Source organism: Gopherus flavomarginatus, chromosome 6, assembly GCF_025201925.1.
Source record: "Gopherus flavomarginatus isolate rGopFla2 chromosome 6, rGopFla2.mat.asm, whole genome shotgun sequence".
NCBI classification, from domain to species: domain Eukaryota; kingdom Metazoa; phylum Chordata; order Testudines; family Testudinidae; genus Gopherus; species Gopherus flavomarginatus.
Window position 1 is genome coordinate 30,325,727 of NC_066622.1, and position 12,715 is coordinate 30,338,441.

Sequence of the window (12,715 nt, forward strand, 5' to 3'; positions counted from 1 at the left end):
GTTCAAAGTCCCATGCTGGCTGTGAAGGAGCAGTGGTGCTGGCACCTGCAAGCCTCTCCCTCTGTGTATGTCTCCTATGGACATCCTGCATTAGTCTGGCCTGGGGAGTGGATAAGGGCTGGGTGAGGGGGTATAAATCCCAACTAGGATCAGCCCTTTGCTCCTTGAACCTGCTGGGAGAGCTGCTTGGGGTTGGGACTATGAGGGGGACAATAGGGCTGCCCACTCCCTGCTCTCACTATCTCTTGCTGCCCCCAGAAGCCACCCCCAGCTTCATCCTGTGTGTTTAGGGGGAAGGAGGCTAGCTTTATCCCCAGGGGTGTAATGGGGCAAAGCTGACCTCCTCTAATCCACCAGCCCCTGAGGTAGAGCTAGAACCCAGGAGTCCTAGCTAACAGCCTTCTTATGGTCTAACTGGACCATATGTAAGTGATGCTTGGAAGCCAAGGGAGAAGGCAGGAGAGTTTGGGGTGGGGCAGGAGCCAGGATCCCTGGGTGTGTTTGAAGGTCTCCTTTCCTACTGCTAGTCCCTGTCATACCATGTACAGCCTTAGCAGGGGATGGGGCCTGAACAGGTTCCCTGTCTTCTGGGGTGTATTCCCTCATGTGGGGAGGGGAGAGCTCTTAGGGCAGCTGTTGGCCCTGCTGGGGGAGGCCAAGCCTCCCCCCACCCCACAGCAGGGCCCTATGTGGGAGTTCACACCAGTTGGGGATGCTAGGACAGCTTCTCTGCTAGGAGTGATCAGCTCAGGGTGCTGTGATCAAGCAATGCAGGAGCTGGGGCTGGTGGGGGTCAGGGTGAGCAACCTCTGAAACGGGGAAGTCGCAGCAGGTGAGGAAGCCGGGCTGGAGTGAGAGCCTTGATGCTGTGGGGGGCTGGGCCCTGGCTGAGGGGGTTGACAATGAGGCTGCATGGATACAAAATGGGCCTTTATTGGGGGAGTTTGGGGCTGGGGGGTACAGAGCTGTGGATGGACAGAATTGAATGATGATAGCTGCCAGGCTGCAATTGCTTGTCTTCCTACTGCAGATTCACACTTCCCCCCCATCTCACACTCCTTCCTCCCCTCATTCTGCCCCTCCCCCCTGCATCTGGTTGCTGGGAGATGGTATCTAGCCTGGATTCTTGTGCAGGGCTAGAACAGCTCCAAGTCAAAGGACTGGAAGGGACCGTGAGAGGTCATCTAATCCAGTCCCCTGCACTCAAGGCAGGACTAAGTATTATCTAGGAAAATCCCTGACAGGTCTTTGTCTAACATGCTCTTAAAAATCCCCCACGATGGAGATTCCACAATCCTCCCTAGGTAATTTATTGCAGTGCTTAACCACCCTGACAGGAAGGTTTTTCCTAATGTCCAACCTACACCACTCTTGCTGCAATTTGAGCCCATTGCTACTTGTCCTATCGCAGAGGTTAAGATGACATTTTTTCTCCTTCCTCCTTTAAACAACCTTTTATGTACTTGAATGCACCTTAACATCCCCCATGCCCTCTGCCACATGTGGTCTTCTGCAGTAGAGGGTGGGGGACAGAGAGGAAGGGGCTCACTGTCTCCAAGCCCTCCTGCTCTAACCCATTATACCTCACTGTCCTTCCAGAGCTGGGGATAGACCCCAGGAGTCCTGGCTCCCAACCCACTGCCCTCCTAAAGGAACTCTGGCTTGCAGCCATCTCTGGGAGGCCAGGGGGAGGGAATTAATGGGTGTTGGGGGGGGTGGCCCCCAGAGTTGGCAGAGCTTGTATGGAGGGGGCTGGAATGCCAGCAAGGTTGGCGCAGGGGCAGGGATATATGGGGCTGGGTTATGAGGGAGCAGCAGTAGTGCTGGGGGGGGGCCCCGGAGCAAGGTACTGAGATGCCCCTCCCCAGGTGCAGGGCTGGGTGGCAGTGTCAGGCGTCGCCCTTCAGCACAATCAGGGTGTTCCGCAGCAGCAGGCTACTGGCCTGGAAGAGAGGGGAGAGCGTTAGAAAGGGGGACATCCCCCCAGTGCAATGCTCCAGGGGAAACTGGACCCCAAGAAAACCTACAATGATCCACCCCACACTTCTCTCACAGCTGGGGACAGAACCCAGGAGTCCTGGCTCTCAGCCTAACTGGGAGTGGCATTGCAGAGCCTGAACCTGTATGAGGACCCAAGTGTGTCACACTGCTGCCCCCTGCAGGCAACACCTGGGTATTGCAACTGAGGACAGGGTCTGTGCTGACGGGGGGCATGCAGGTGATTGGGGGGAGCTCAGACAACTCTCCAGTCCCGTCCCCCTGGGTGCAGAGAGCATGCGGGGGGGGGGACGACACAGGTCTCCTCAGAGGCTTGGGGGATGGGGAGACAGACCATGCACTGGGTGAGGAGAGTAAGAAAGAGATGGGAGCTTCTGAGGGGTCCCAGTTCAGGTTTGGTGAGGGAGGCAGGTAGTTGTTGGGGAGGGATCCCCAGGGATTCTCAGTCAGGGTTGGAGGAGCTTCTGGAGGGTGGGGCGGCAGTAGTAGTTCCTGCAGCTCCACACTCAGGCTGGGGTAGGGAGGTTCCCAAGGGCTAGCAGGGAGGTAGGTGGGCCCCAGGCAGAGTTATAAGATTTCTGAGGGTCCCTGATACCTTGGCATGTTTCAGCTCCAGCTCCGCCAGCTCGATCAGGTTCTTGCGAAATGCGGAGATTCGACGTGACTTGAAATCAGTCAGTTCTGCCCAGGGAGAGAGAGAGAGAGAGAACCTAGGAGATCTGTATCCTAGCCCCGTGCTCTAACCCATTAGACATCCTTCCCCCTCCCGTCCCAGAGACAGGGACAGAATCCAGGAGTCCTGGCTCCTAGTCCTTCTGTATTCACCTTGCTTGGCAGAGGCTGATAGCTGTTCAAAGCGCTGACAGCACAGCTGCTGATGGGCCTCAGCGGGCTTCACCTCCTTGTTCCTCATGCGGGCTCTGTCCAATGCCTTGTTGGCATTCTCGTAATCAGCCAGGGCCCGCAGGCGCCGGTACAGCAGATCCTGGGGACACAGCCAGTTATACATCTTGATGCCCCACCCCAGAGGCGGCTGCATCTCAGTGCTGGGTGAGGGAGCCCTATATTAACAGCCCCAGGCCCCACCCCAGAGGTGGTCGCATCTCTGCACCGTGCTGCCTGTACCTTGGCTGCCTGTGAGTCTCTCATGTAGTACTTGAACAGGTCAGACAGTTTCAGATCCTCATCTGATGCCACCCGGCCCTCCAACTTCTGAGGAGGAGAGGACAGAAGGGAGGGTGATGAGCAAAGGGGTGTATGTGTTAATCCCACAGTTAATCCTGAGCCTCTACAGCCCATCCTTCTGAGCTAATATCACCCCCTCAGAGGTCCCCAACATCCAGCCATAGGGGGTGCTAGTAAGTGGAGGTGGAAACCCCCTGAGAAGGGGCCTGGAGGTCCAGCATGGGGGCCCTGAAGGCCCTGCCTCCCCACTGCAGAATCTGTGGGGTGCGGCTGATCCTGGTTGTGGGGTTCAGGGGAAGGTGGGGGACACCAGGAGATTGGGGGGGTCTGGAGCATGAGGAATTGTGGCACAGTGTGTGTGTGTGGGGGGGGAGGTAGAAGCCCCAGAGCAGAGGGGGCCCATGGTAGAGTAGGGGATGGGGAGAGGCCCCTCGGGGGGGGTGGAGCCCTCACTCACCCGCAGCCGTTCAAAGAGTTCAGCCAATTTCAGGAAGCTCCTGGGGAGCGAAGGGGAGACTCATCAGTGACTCTCCTGGTACTTTCCCCCAGTAACCCACCCATTGCACCCCCTCCCCCACACCACCAGCCCCCTAGTGACCCCACACCCTTCCCCGACATTAGGCCCCCCCGATATTGCAGCTCCCCCACCAGACAGCACCCATCCCCCAGCTCTGTCTGAGGTCCCTCCTTCCCCCCAGAACTCTTCCGCCACACCAGGAAGTGCCCCCCCATCCCCTGTCCATCACCGCCCAACTATCCACAGGGCCCTGTCACCACCACACTGGGCTGCCTTCCCCACCCCCAAAATGCCTCCCGCCTCACCACTCTCCCCCCAGCATCTAATCTCCATTTGGCAGCCTAGGATGGGAGCGGAAGTACCCCCTGATGCCTAACTGGGGTCATTGCAGGGGGGAGCAGAGTGCATTCTGGGGGAGGGCACACCTTATAGCAGCCCCACCCCAGCTTGGTGGGGGTTATTCAAGCCCCAGTCCCAGCGCCTCTTTCCCCAACACAGCTCCCCCAGCAAGCAGTTCTGGGGGCCTGTAGAGAGCCCCTTCCCTGGACCTCAATACTCACATCTGGAGCCGGCAGACTTCCTGTGTGCCCAGGCTGCTCAGTGCCACTGAGATGGGGATATAGTCCTCTGCCAGGCCTGTATTGGGGGGCATCCATCAGGGCAGGGGATGTACCTCATTAGCCTGCGGACTCCCCCCCACCAAATCAGAAGTCCCTGCCTCACATCCACCTCCAGGAGCCCAATGGGGTTCCCCTCCTCAAAGCCTCCACCACCCTGCCCCTCTGACCCCCGAAGGGCTCCCCCACTGCCTCCAAATAGGGGACAGCTCCTAGGCAGCTGCCACTCGCCAGGGGAATCCCTGGTGCTAAGCACCCCAGGGAGTCCCCACCCACAAGTGCCCCGACCACCAGGAAGCTCCCCTCCCCAGGTGAGATGCTTCTGAAAGGGGCAGTGCCAGGGGCCAGGGTGAGGCAGAAGGGTGATCCTGGTACCAGAGGGGGCTGTAGGGAAGGGACCGGAGAGGGAGAATCCCATCCCTCACGTACTCTTGTGGGCGCGCATGACGCGGTCGGCCTTGAGGCAGGTGTCGCGCACCCGGGTGTTGTACTCCAGCAGGAACGTCCGCTCGTGCTCAAAGAACTCGTCCACCTCCTGCAGGGGGTGACAGGGAGCCAGAGAGCGGAGGGATGCCCCACACCTCACCCCACCCATAACAGGGGAGGGGGATCGGCACACACCATGCAGCCCCTCAAGGCCGGTGTGTGTGTGTGCGTGCGCCATGTGGTCCTTGCACGGGGCAGGGGTGGGAGGCATCTACGTGGGCTAGGCTAAGCGCTAACATGCTAACACTGCTGCAAGGGGAGGAATCTGTGCGGGGTGCCACTCTCCACTGAGTGTGTGTGTGGGGGGGGAGAGGAACAGATAGGTGCATGCCATGCCACTCTCTGTGGTACCATGGTGGGGGGAGGGTTGCACCAGCTATGCCACTTGCTGCAGTCAGGGTCGGGGGTGAGCTGTGCAGGCCAGGTTACTCTCTGCACTGGGGCTTGGGGGGGCGGGGGTGCTGTGTGACAGAGCCCCGTTGGTGATTTGCTACTCTGTCAGCCACTCCTATCAGGCCCAACACACTCACTACACCTAACACGCTGGTATCATGAGATATCACTGGAAAACTAACTCCCCGCTCATTAACATTCCAGTGCGATGTAGGGCCCGGGTGTGTATAAAGAGTTGGAAGTAGGCAGTAGAATGATGTTCTTCAGATGGGTTTGGCAAGCAGGGCATAAGCCCAATCTGCCCTAGGCAAAGGAACGTGTATTTGCTCAGCTGACCGGTCATCAGGCAGAGACAACGAAGGAACCTCTGTGTACAAAGGTGAACAAAACCAGCAGCCCAGCGGGCCGGGGAGAGGCCTCTTAGCTATAGAAGACAGGATCTGAACCGCAAATGCTAAGCAACAAGCAACTGCTTGTAGCTAGTATTCCTGTACTATAAAAGTGTAACGAGGAAGGATTCAAGGGGCCAGAGCACTTGGAATCACAGGCCGCTGGGTCCTCCAGTCCCTGGGAACTGAGTTTAGGTGAGGACCCTGCTCAGGCAAAGGTTGTAACTGGCTGAAGTGAAGTGTCAGTCTTAGAAGCACAAGAGGAATCATTTCTCTTTACTCCTCCTACGGGTACCATTTAAACCTCTGCCTTTGCCTTCCCTAAACGTGTTTTACTATCCACCAGTTCGGTGCTGGGACTGCCGTAAGAGCATTTGTCAAACCCCAGTGAAGTCAGTGGGCAGCCCTGGATTGCTCCTCTGAAGGAACAACCAACTTCCTTACTTCTGTGAGTGTTGCAGGAGAGGGCTGGCCAGTGCAGGACTGTTTGGGGGAAAGTCAGGACGGGGGGAGAGGGTGCTGGGGTCACTGGGGGTGGAAGCCAGGGTGTGACCTGCATGGTGAGCCACCGCAGCAGAGCACTGAAGGCACCCAGAGCTGCAGGACAGGCATTGGTCCTGATTGTCACTAGGGGATCTGTGCAGGGCCTATGGATTTCTGGGGAGATGGGATCTGATGGAGGCACACACGTTTTCCCTGCTCCCCACAGGGGTTCACACACACCCCCACATGCAGTGGGTCCTGGCTCACCTTCAGCCCCGACACCCCGGTGATGAGCGCTTCATCAGCTGACTTGACGATGTTCCGGAAGAAGCCACCCAGCAGCTCCTTGCGGTTCTTGCCACGCACACTAAGCTGCAAGGAGAGGGAGTGCCAGGTGGGGAGGGGCGGGAGAGGGCCCCCCCAGAACCCTCTGCACCTCACATCCTTCCCAGTCCAGCACAGAGGCTGCTCATAGCCAGAGATAATATGAGCATTAGGGGAGGGATCTGTGCAGGACAGGATTGGAAGGGAGAGGGGGGCAAGGCAGTGGGGGGAGAAGGAGATGCCCCCCTCACCTCCCTGGCTCCTTCCAGGCCCTGTGCTCCTCATGTTGTGGGGGGCAATCGCTCACATGCCCCCCGCCTTGTTGGTGGGAGCCGGCAGAGATGGGTATGGCCTCAAATTGGGTACCAGGGGCCTGTGCCAGGGAGACAAGCAGCTCAGCGGGGTGGGGGTGGGGGTGGGGGGTTGAAGCTCAGCAGTGGAGAAGGCTGGTAGTGGGAGGAAGTGGGGGGTTCAGCAGGGGAGAGGAGAGCTGGGGGGCCGGGGCAGGCATTTCAGGAGGCCAGGAGGGAGCCTCAGGTGGGTGGGGGGGGGTCAGGGGGCTCAGTCAGGGGTGGGAGGCTCAGGAGAGGGGTGCTGGGCGGCTCACATCTTGGTCGTATTCCAGGAAGACATAGAAGTTGTGGTCCCGGCGTAGGACAGGATGGGCTGCCAGGCGCTGCAGGAACACCTCGTGCATTGCTACCGTCTTTTTGAAGATGGCCAGGTACTCGCTGCAGGAGACAGGCAAGTGAGCATCTGCAGGGGCAGTGGAACTAACCCCTCTGTATCAGCTCTCGCTGATCGCCTGTACTGCCCCCATGGCACAGCGCCTCCCAGTGCCACACTGGGGCATTGAGGTCAGCCTCCGCCCTCCCCTGGTGTCACTCACCCCTCCAGCTCCTGCTTCATCTTGGCGAACTCCTCCCGCGTCAGGGTGCTGTTCCCCTCCCCAAGACGCTGCAGCTTCTCCCGCGATGCCTCGAAGTCAGGCCTGGGGGGTGCAGGGGGGATCTGGGCCAAAGGTGGTGGGGGAAGAACCAGGGGAAATATTAACTCTGAACCCCTCCTTCAGCCTCCCAAACCTCTGTGACCTCAGGCCCCCATGGCCCCTTGATTCTAGCTGTGGGGCAGGCTGGAGGGAAAGGGAGGAGCAGGGCTGGCCAGGGGTGAGGGTGGAACTGATGGGGGCTAATGGTTGAGACATGGGGGTGAAAGGGCAGAGCTGAGAGGGCCTCACAGTTGGAGGAGGGGAGTGAAGCTGGTGGGGGGCTAATGGTCGGGACAAGGGAGGCTGGGAGGTGGAGCTGGAGGGGCTGAGGACGGATTCACGGCCAGTAGCTCTGGGATGAGGGGGAAGTCTCAGAGCAGGAAGGCAAAGGGCTCGGGCTAGGGCAGGGCCATTGGGGGGGTCCATTGGGGCAGGATGTCAACAGCTAAAGGATCCCCCTCCTCTAGAAACACTCTTCCCTCTTTGCACACCCCTGCCCCCCTTACAGCGAGCCTGTGTCTCCCCCTGCACCCCAAGCTCCATGCCCTTACAATTCACAGATTCACTGATTGGGGGCCCACTGTGATCATCTAATCTGCCTGGATAACACAGGCCATAGGGCTGCCTGGAATTAACTCCTGATTGCGTATGAGCATGGACACCTAATAGCAACAATGATGTTCCGCTTTGTACAGTTCCACGGAGGGGCAACCACTGCACTGAAATGCTTCAGGGTTGATAAGCTTCATGATGAAGCGACCTCTGATACGTAAGTGGTGGTGATTTCCAAGGAGTACTTGACATTGGATGACCAGCTGTCTAGTGCAAGGGAAGAGTGGACTTTATTTTAAGATGCTATTGTAACCAATACACCTCCTGGGTGTAGTGCTCTGTCCCATGTAGTGGCACCAAGACCACTTAGAGCAGTGATTCCCAAATGTGTGTCCTGGTGACCCCTTTCACACAGCAAGCCTCTGAGTGCAACCCCCTTTAGAAATTAAAAACACTTTTTAATATATTTAACACCATTATAAATGCTGGAGGCAAAGTGGGATCTGAGGTGGGGGCTGACAGCTTGTGACCCCCATGTAATAACCTCACGACCCCCTGAGGGGTCCTGATCCCCTGTTTGAGAACCCCTGACTTAGAGAGAGAGAGAGAGAGAGAGATTAATGAGTTTGCTCCACAGCCTCAGCTAAGAGTCAGGTGGCTTTTAGCTCATGCAGTAGAGACTCACGCACTAAGCTTCAGAGGTCCCAGGTTGGATGATGACCGGGGTCTGTTGGTGTTACACTATCACCGAGATTGCTGGAGAACCACTTGGACGAAGGAGAATGAAAAAGCAACACTGGATTACAGATGATACCATCAAATTTTGGGACAGAAAAAAAGAGGTGCTGTGCCTAATGGATACACTGGAAGGTTAGAGTCAAGTCAGTGAAGGGAGGAAGAAATAGGCAATAGAGGGAAAGAAATGTCTTGACTGAGGAGTCAAGAGGACCTGTTGGAATGATCTTAATCAATGGTGGAAGGGTTTGGCACAGCACATTGAGGAAGCCTCTGTAAGACATGACCAGAAAGGTGTATTTGAGATTTTGAAGGTCCTCACTGGATGTCCATTCTCTCAGCTTCTGCCAGTTAAGGACAAAAATGGAGAATACTGCCAGGATATCAGTGCATCACTTAAAAGTTGGTGGGAGCATTTCTGTGAATTGATTCACCACCAAGATGTAAACCAAAAATGAACCCAGGAGAAAATGGGCTGGTGACCTTAGAGGAAATGATGCTTGTGGTCAAACAGTTATGACATGATAAAGCACCTGGTTATGACCATTTAATTAGAACTGCTAAAGAGTGGAGGCCCGGATTGAATTCAGTTGTCTGAATAGCTTGGGAACCCAGTCACATTCCAGAAGACTGGAAAGGAGGCTGAATCCTCCCTTTTTTCCAAAGAGAGTGATCATCTTGCTCAGATTAGCAGAAAATAACGCTGCTGTCAGTCCCAGGGAAGGTGTTTACCATCATGTTACTGAGCCAGCTGAAATACTGTCTCACCCCAAACATGAGAGACAACCCGTGTGGTTTCTGCCCAGGTTGAACTACAATCCAGCTATCTGTGCTCTGTGAGATGTTACTGAAAAACAACAAAAGGACATTAACACCGTATGTAAAGACTCGTCAGCTGCTTTTGACTCCACTGTGAACACTTCTGTGCCAGGATGGGGTGCCTGAAGACCTGGGGGTGAAAGATCCACACCCCTGAGAGAAGTAGCTCTGGCGACCTGCCCCACAGTGTAGCCAGCACTAGGTCATTGAATCATAGGGTTAGAAAGAACCACAAGGGCCATCTAGATTAACTTCCTGCCTAGCTGCAGGGTTTGAATTCTTCTTCAAACTAGCTACTGCATCTCAGGGAGGTGGATTACCTATGCCAATAGGAGAAGTCCTCTCATCAGTATAGGACATGATGCCACTGTAGCAATTTAAGTGTAGACATACCCTTAGTGTGCCTGGTGGAGGAACTGTACCATGGTACATTTAGCTGTGTGAAGGTCAGTGGTTGTATTACAAACTGGTTTTCAGTAGAAGCAGGGGTACACTAGGGATATGTTCTCTCACCTACAAAATCTAATGTTCTAAAAGACTATCTGACGATAAAACTGACTGTGGCCAAAGTAGAAGACGTGAAATGGAGAGATTCATCTTTACGTGATCTTTAGCATGCTGATATTACTGCCTTACTTGGAGAGATTACTGGCCAACTACAGCTAATGCTGGGAGAGCTGAGAAAAACAGCAGAATCTCTGGGATTGAGGGTCAGTGGTGATCAAACCAAAGCTATGGAGGCCTCCTACAAAACAGAAACGAATGACCAGCAAATGATGCATGTAGATAGCAATGACACTGAAAGGGTGAATAGGTTTATCTATCTGGGTAATCACTTGACAGTACGAGGCTCTATATCCAAAGAAGTCACGTTGGATTGGTCTTGCATACGTGGCATTTCGGTGTCTTCAAAGGCCTCTGGCAGGGGTGCTGGAACAATTTGTAGAGTGCGGATGCTGAGAGCCATTGAACCAAACTGTAAACCTTGTACAGAATGAAACCACTTCCAGCCAACGGGTGCGGCAGCACCCCTAGCACTCCTAGTTCCAGCACCTGTGACTGGGTGGTAGGATGTCCATGTGACAACTAAGATACAAGTGTTCAATGTGGTACTGATGAGAACTCTGTTGTATGGAGCAGAAACATGGCCATGAAAAACAGGTGAGGAGAGGAAACTAAGCAGTTGTCAGTGTCAAAACACCCACTGATTTGATTTTGTCACAAACAAAGAGATACTTAGATGACCCTGGCAAGTTGCAGTCTTGCATCCTCTGAGAAGACTGCAATGGTGTGGTCATCATATGGAGAAGGTGTTTTTACAGAAGCTTAATAGACCTGAGATCAAAGAAAGCAGAGCATGAGACCAACCACAGATGAGGTTGGAAGATGCAATTTTGAAGGATTTAAGAAGCCTAAATCCTCCAGTGCTGACTCCTGCTGAAGGAAGAAGACTTGCAAGAGACTATTCAGGATGGAGGTTAATTTTATGTGCACCACAGCTACATCACAGCCATGTGAATCTTCTGCTGCTGTGAATTAGAGCAGACTAGAAAAACATCCAGTCTTGACTGAAAAATGTCCAGTGATGGAGAATCCACCACAGCTCTTGGTAAATTGCTCCATTGGTTCATTCCCCCCACTGATACAAATTTGCACCTTATTTCCAGTCTGAAGTTGTCTGGTTTGAACTTCCAGCCCATGGATCTTGTTAGACCTTTATTTGCAGACTGAGAGCAAGACACCAATTAACCATCCCTTGGTTAAACTGAGCAGATTGAGCTCTTGGAGTCCCCCACTATCACAGCATGTTTTCCACTCCTTTAACTGTTCTTGTGACTCTTCTCTGAACCCAATTTAGCAATGGCCTTCTTGAGTTGTGGACACCAGAACCTGACATGATGCCCCCCCAGATGCCCTCCTTATCATGATCCCTATATCTCCTCTCACCCTTTACAATGTCCCCCTGATCCCCTCCACTCCCACTTACAATGATGCCAGCGTATTCATCATTTTCAGAGAAGGTGTCGTGCAGCCAAACAAAGTCCTCATGCTGCCGGACCACGGAGAGTGCTGGGCGGGTGAAGTGGGGCAGAGAGCTCTGCAACAGGGGGGCAGGGGATGAGACACTCCAAACCTGGGACCCCCAGCATCCCCTTCGATATGTGGGAGACCACCCCAAATGGGGACACCCAAGCCAAGGACCCCCAAACCTCCGGGGTCAGACATTCCCCAGAGACCCCCCCGAACCTCAGAGAGTTGTGGTGCGAGACCCCCCATAAGGGACCCCTTCCACCCTGTCTTTCCAATCCCCTCACCCTATACTCCCCCTCACCTTGGTCTGGACAGTGAATTTCACCTTGTCCCGTTCGCTGACTGCGTCTGAGATCTCAACCTGCAAGGAGGGGTCAGTGACGAGCTCCTCCGAGACTGAGCAAGGCTGGGGAAGAGAAGAGGGTGGGGTGCAGGGCGATGCCCGACCCAGGGCACCATGGGGGACAGCGGGGTACTGCCCCTCCTGGGTGGGGAATGCAGGACCCCGACCCCGCCGTGGGGACGGGGGTCCCAGGCTCACCTTGCTCTCCTCCCCAGGCGGCATCTCCATCGGCTCCTCCATGCGCCCCCAGGAAGAGAGCAGCTCAGGATGCCCTGCAGATGAACCTAGGCTCAGGCCTCAACAGCTGACTAGGAAGGGGGGGGGCGGAGCGGGCGGAGGGTGTTGACTCTTTAAATCGGTTGTGACAGCTATTCCACGCCCCTCCTCCCCATTGGGCCCGGCCACGGAGTCCTCGCTCCCATTCGCCAGCATTCCCATCCGTCACCCACCAGACGGAGGAGGGGGGGCGGTCATACCTTCTTAAGGTGGCGTAGGGAAGATAAGAGTGCGTGTGCTCCCTCTCCCTTGGTGGCTGGTCCCAGCTGGGTAGGGGCCTCGGGGGTGACCCCTGGCAGCTCAGGAGATGGGGAAGCAGGGCATCCTGGGACGCTGCAGGGGAGAATGGGGGGGTATCAGCTGGGTATGGTGCCCCTTGGTATCTTGGGGGCCCTCTGAGGCTGCTGGGGGATGGGCTCAAGCATCCACCCCTTGCTCTGGCTGAAGCAGCAGATGGAGAAATGACAGCATTGCTTGCCCCATTGCTCTAGACCTACATCAGCAATGAGTCCTGTTGGGTCTCAGCCCCTCAGCATATGGATACCACCCAAGATCCTACAGCTCTGATTAGTTTACCTT

General features: G+C 55.5%; 1 protein-coding gene across 3 annotated transcripts; it reads right to left on the reverse strand.

Annotated features, from left to right (window-relative positions):
- Positions 1 to 1,737: 1,737 nt before the first annotated feature.
- SNX32 (sorting nexin 32) lies at positions 1,738 to 12,198 on the reverse strand. 3 transcript variants are annotated; one of them, XM_050960486.1, is made up of 13 exons: positions 12,059 to 12,197; positions 11,819 to 11,923; positions 11,474 to 11,584; positions 7,282 to 7,403; positions 7,000 to 7,123; positions 6,336 to 6,440; positions 4,747 to 4,852; positions 4,261 to 4,336; positions 3,641 to 3,680; positions 3,124 to 3,210; positions 2,824 to 2,983; positions 2,594 to 2,679; positions 1,738 to 1,943 (listed from the first exon to the last, which is right to left on the reverse strand). In XM_050960486.1, the coding sequence occupies exons 1-13, from the start codon at positions 12,098 to 12,100 to the stop codon at positions 1,890 to 1,892; spliced, it is 1,218 nt and encodes a 405-aa protein (XP_050816443.1). In that variant the 5' UTR covers positions 12,101 to 12,197; the 3' UTR covers positions 1,738 to 1,889. The 3 variants fall into 3 exon arrangements, with proteins under 3 accessions (XP_050816443.1, XP_050816444.1, XP_050816441.1); XM_050960487.1 differs by having other exon boundaries at positions 11,819 to 11,878; positions 12,059 to 12,196; XM_050960484.1 differs by having other exon boundaries at positions 11,819 to 12,198.
- Between the last annotated feature and the right edge of the window lie 517 nt (positions 12,199 to 12,715).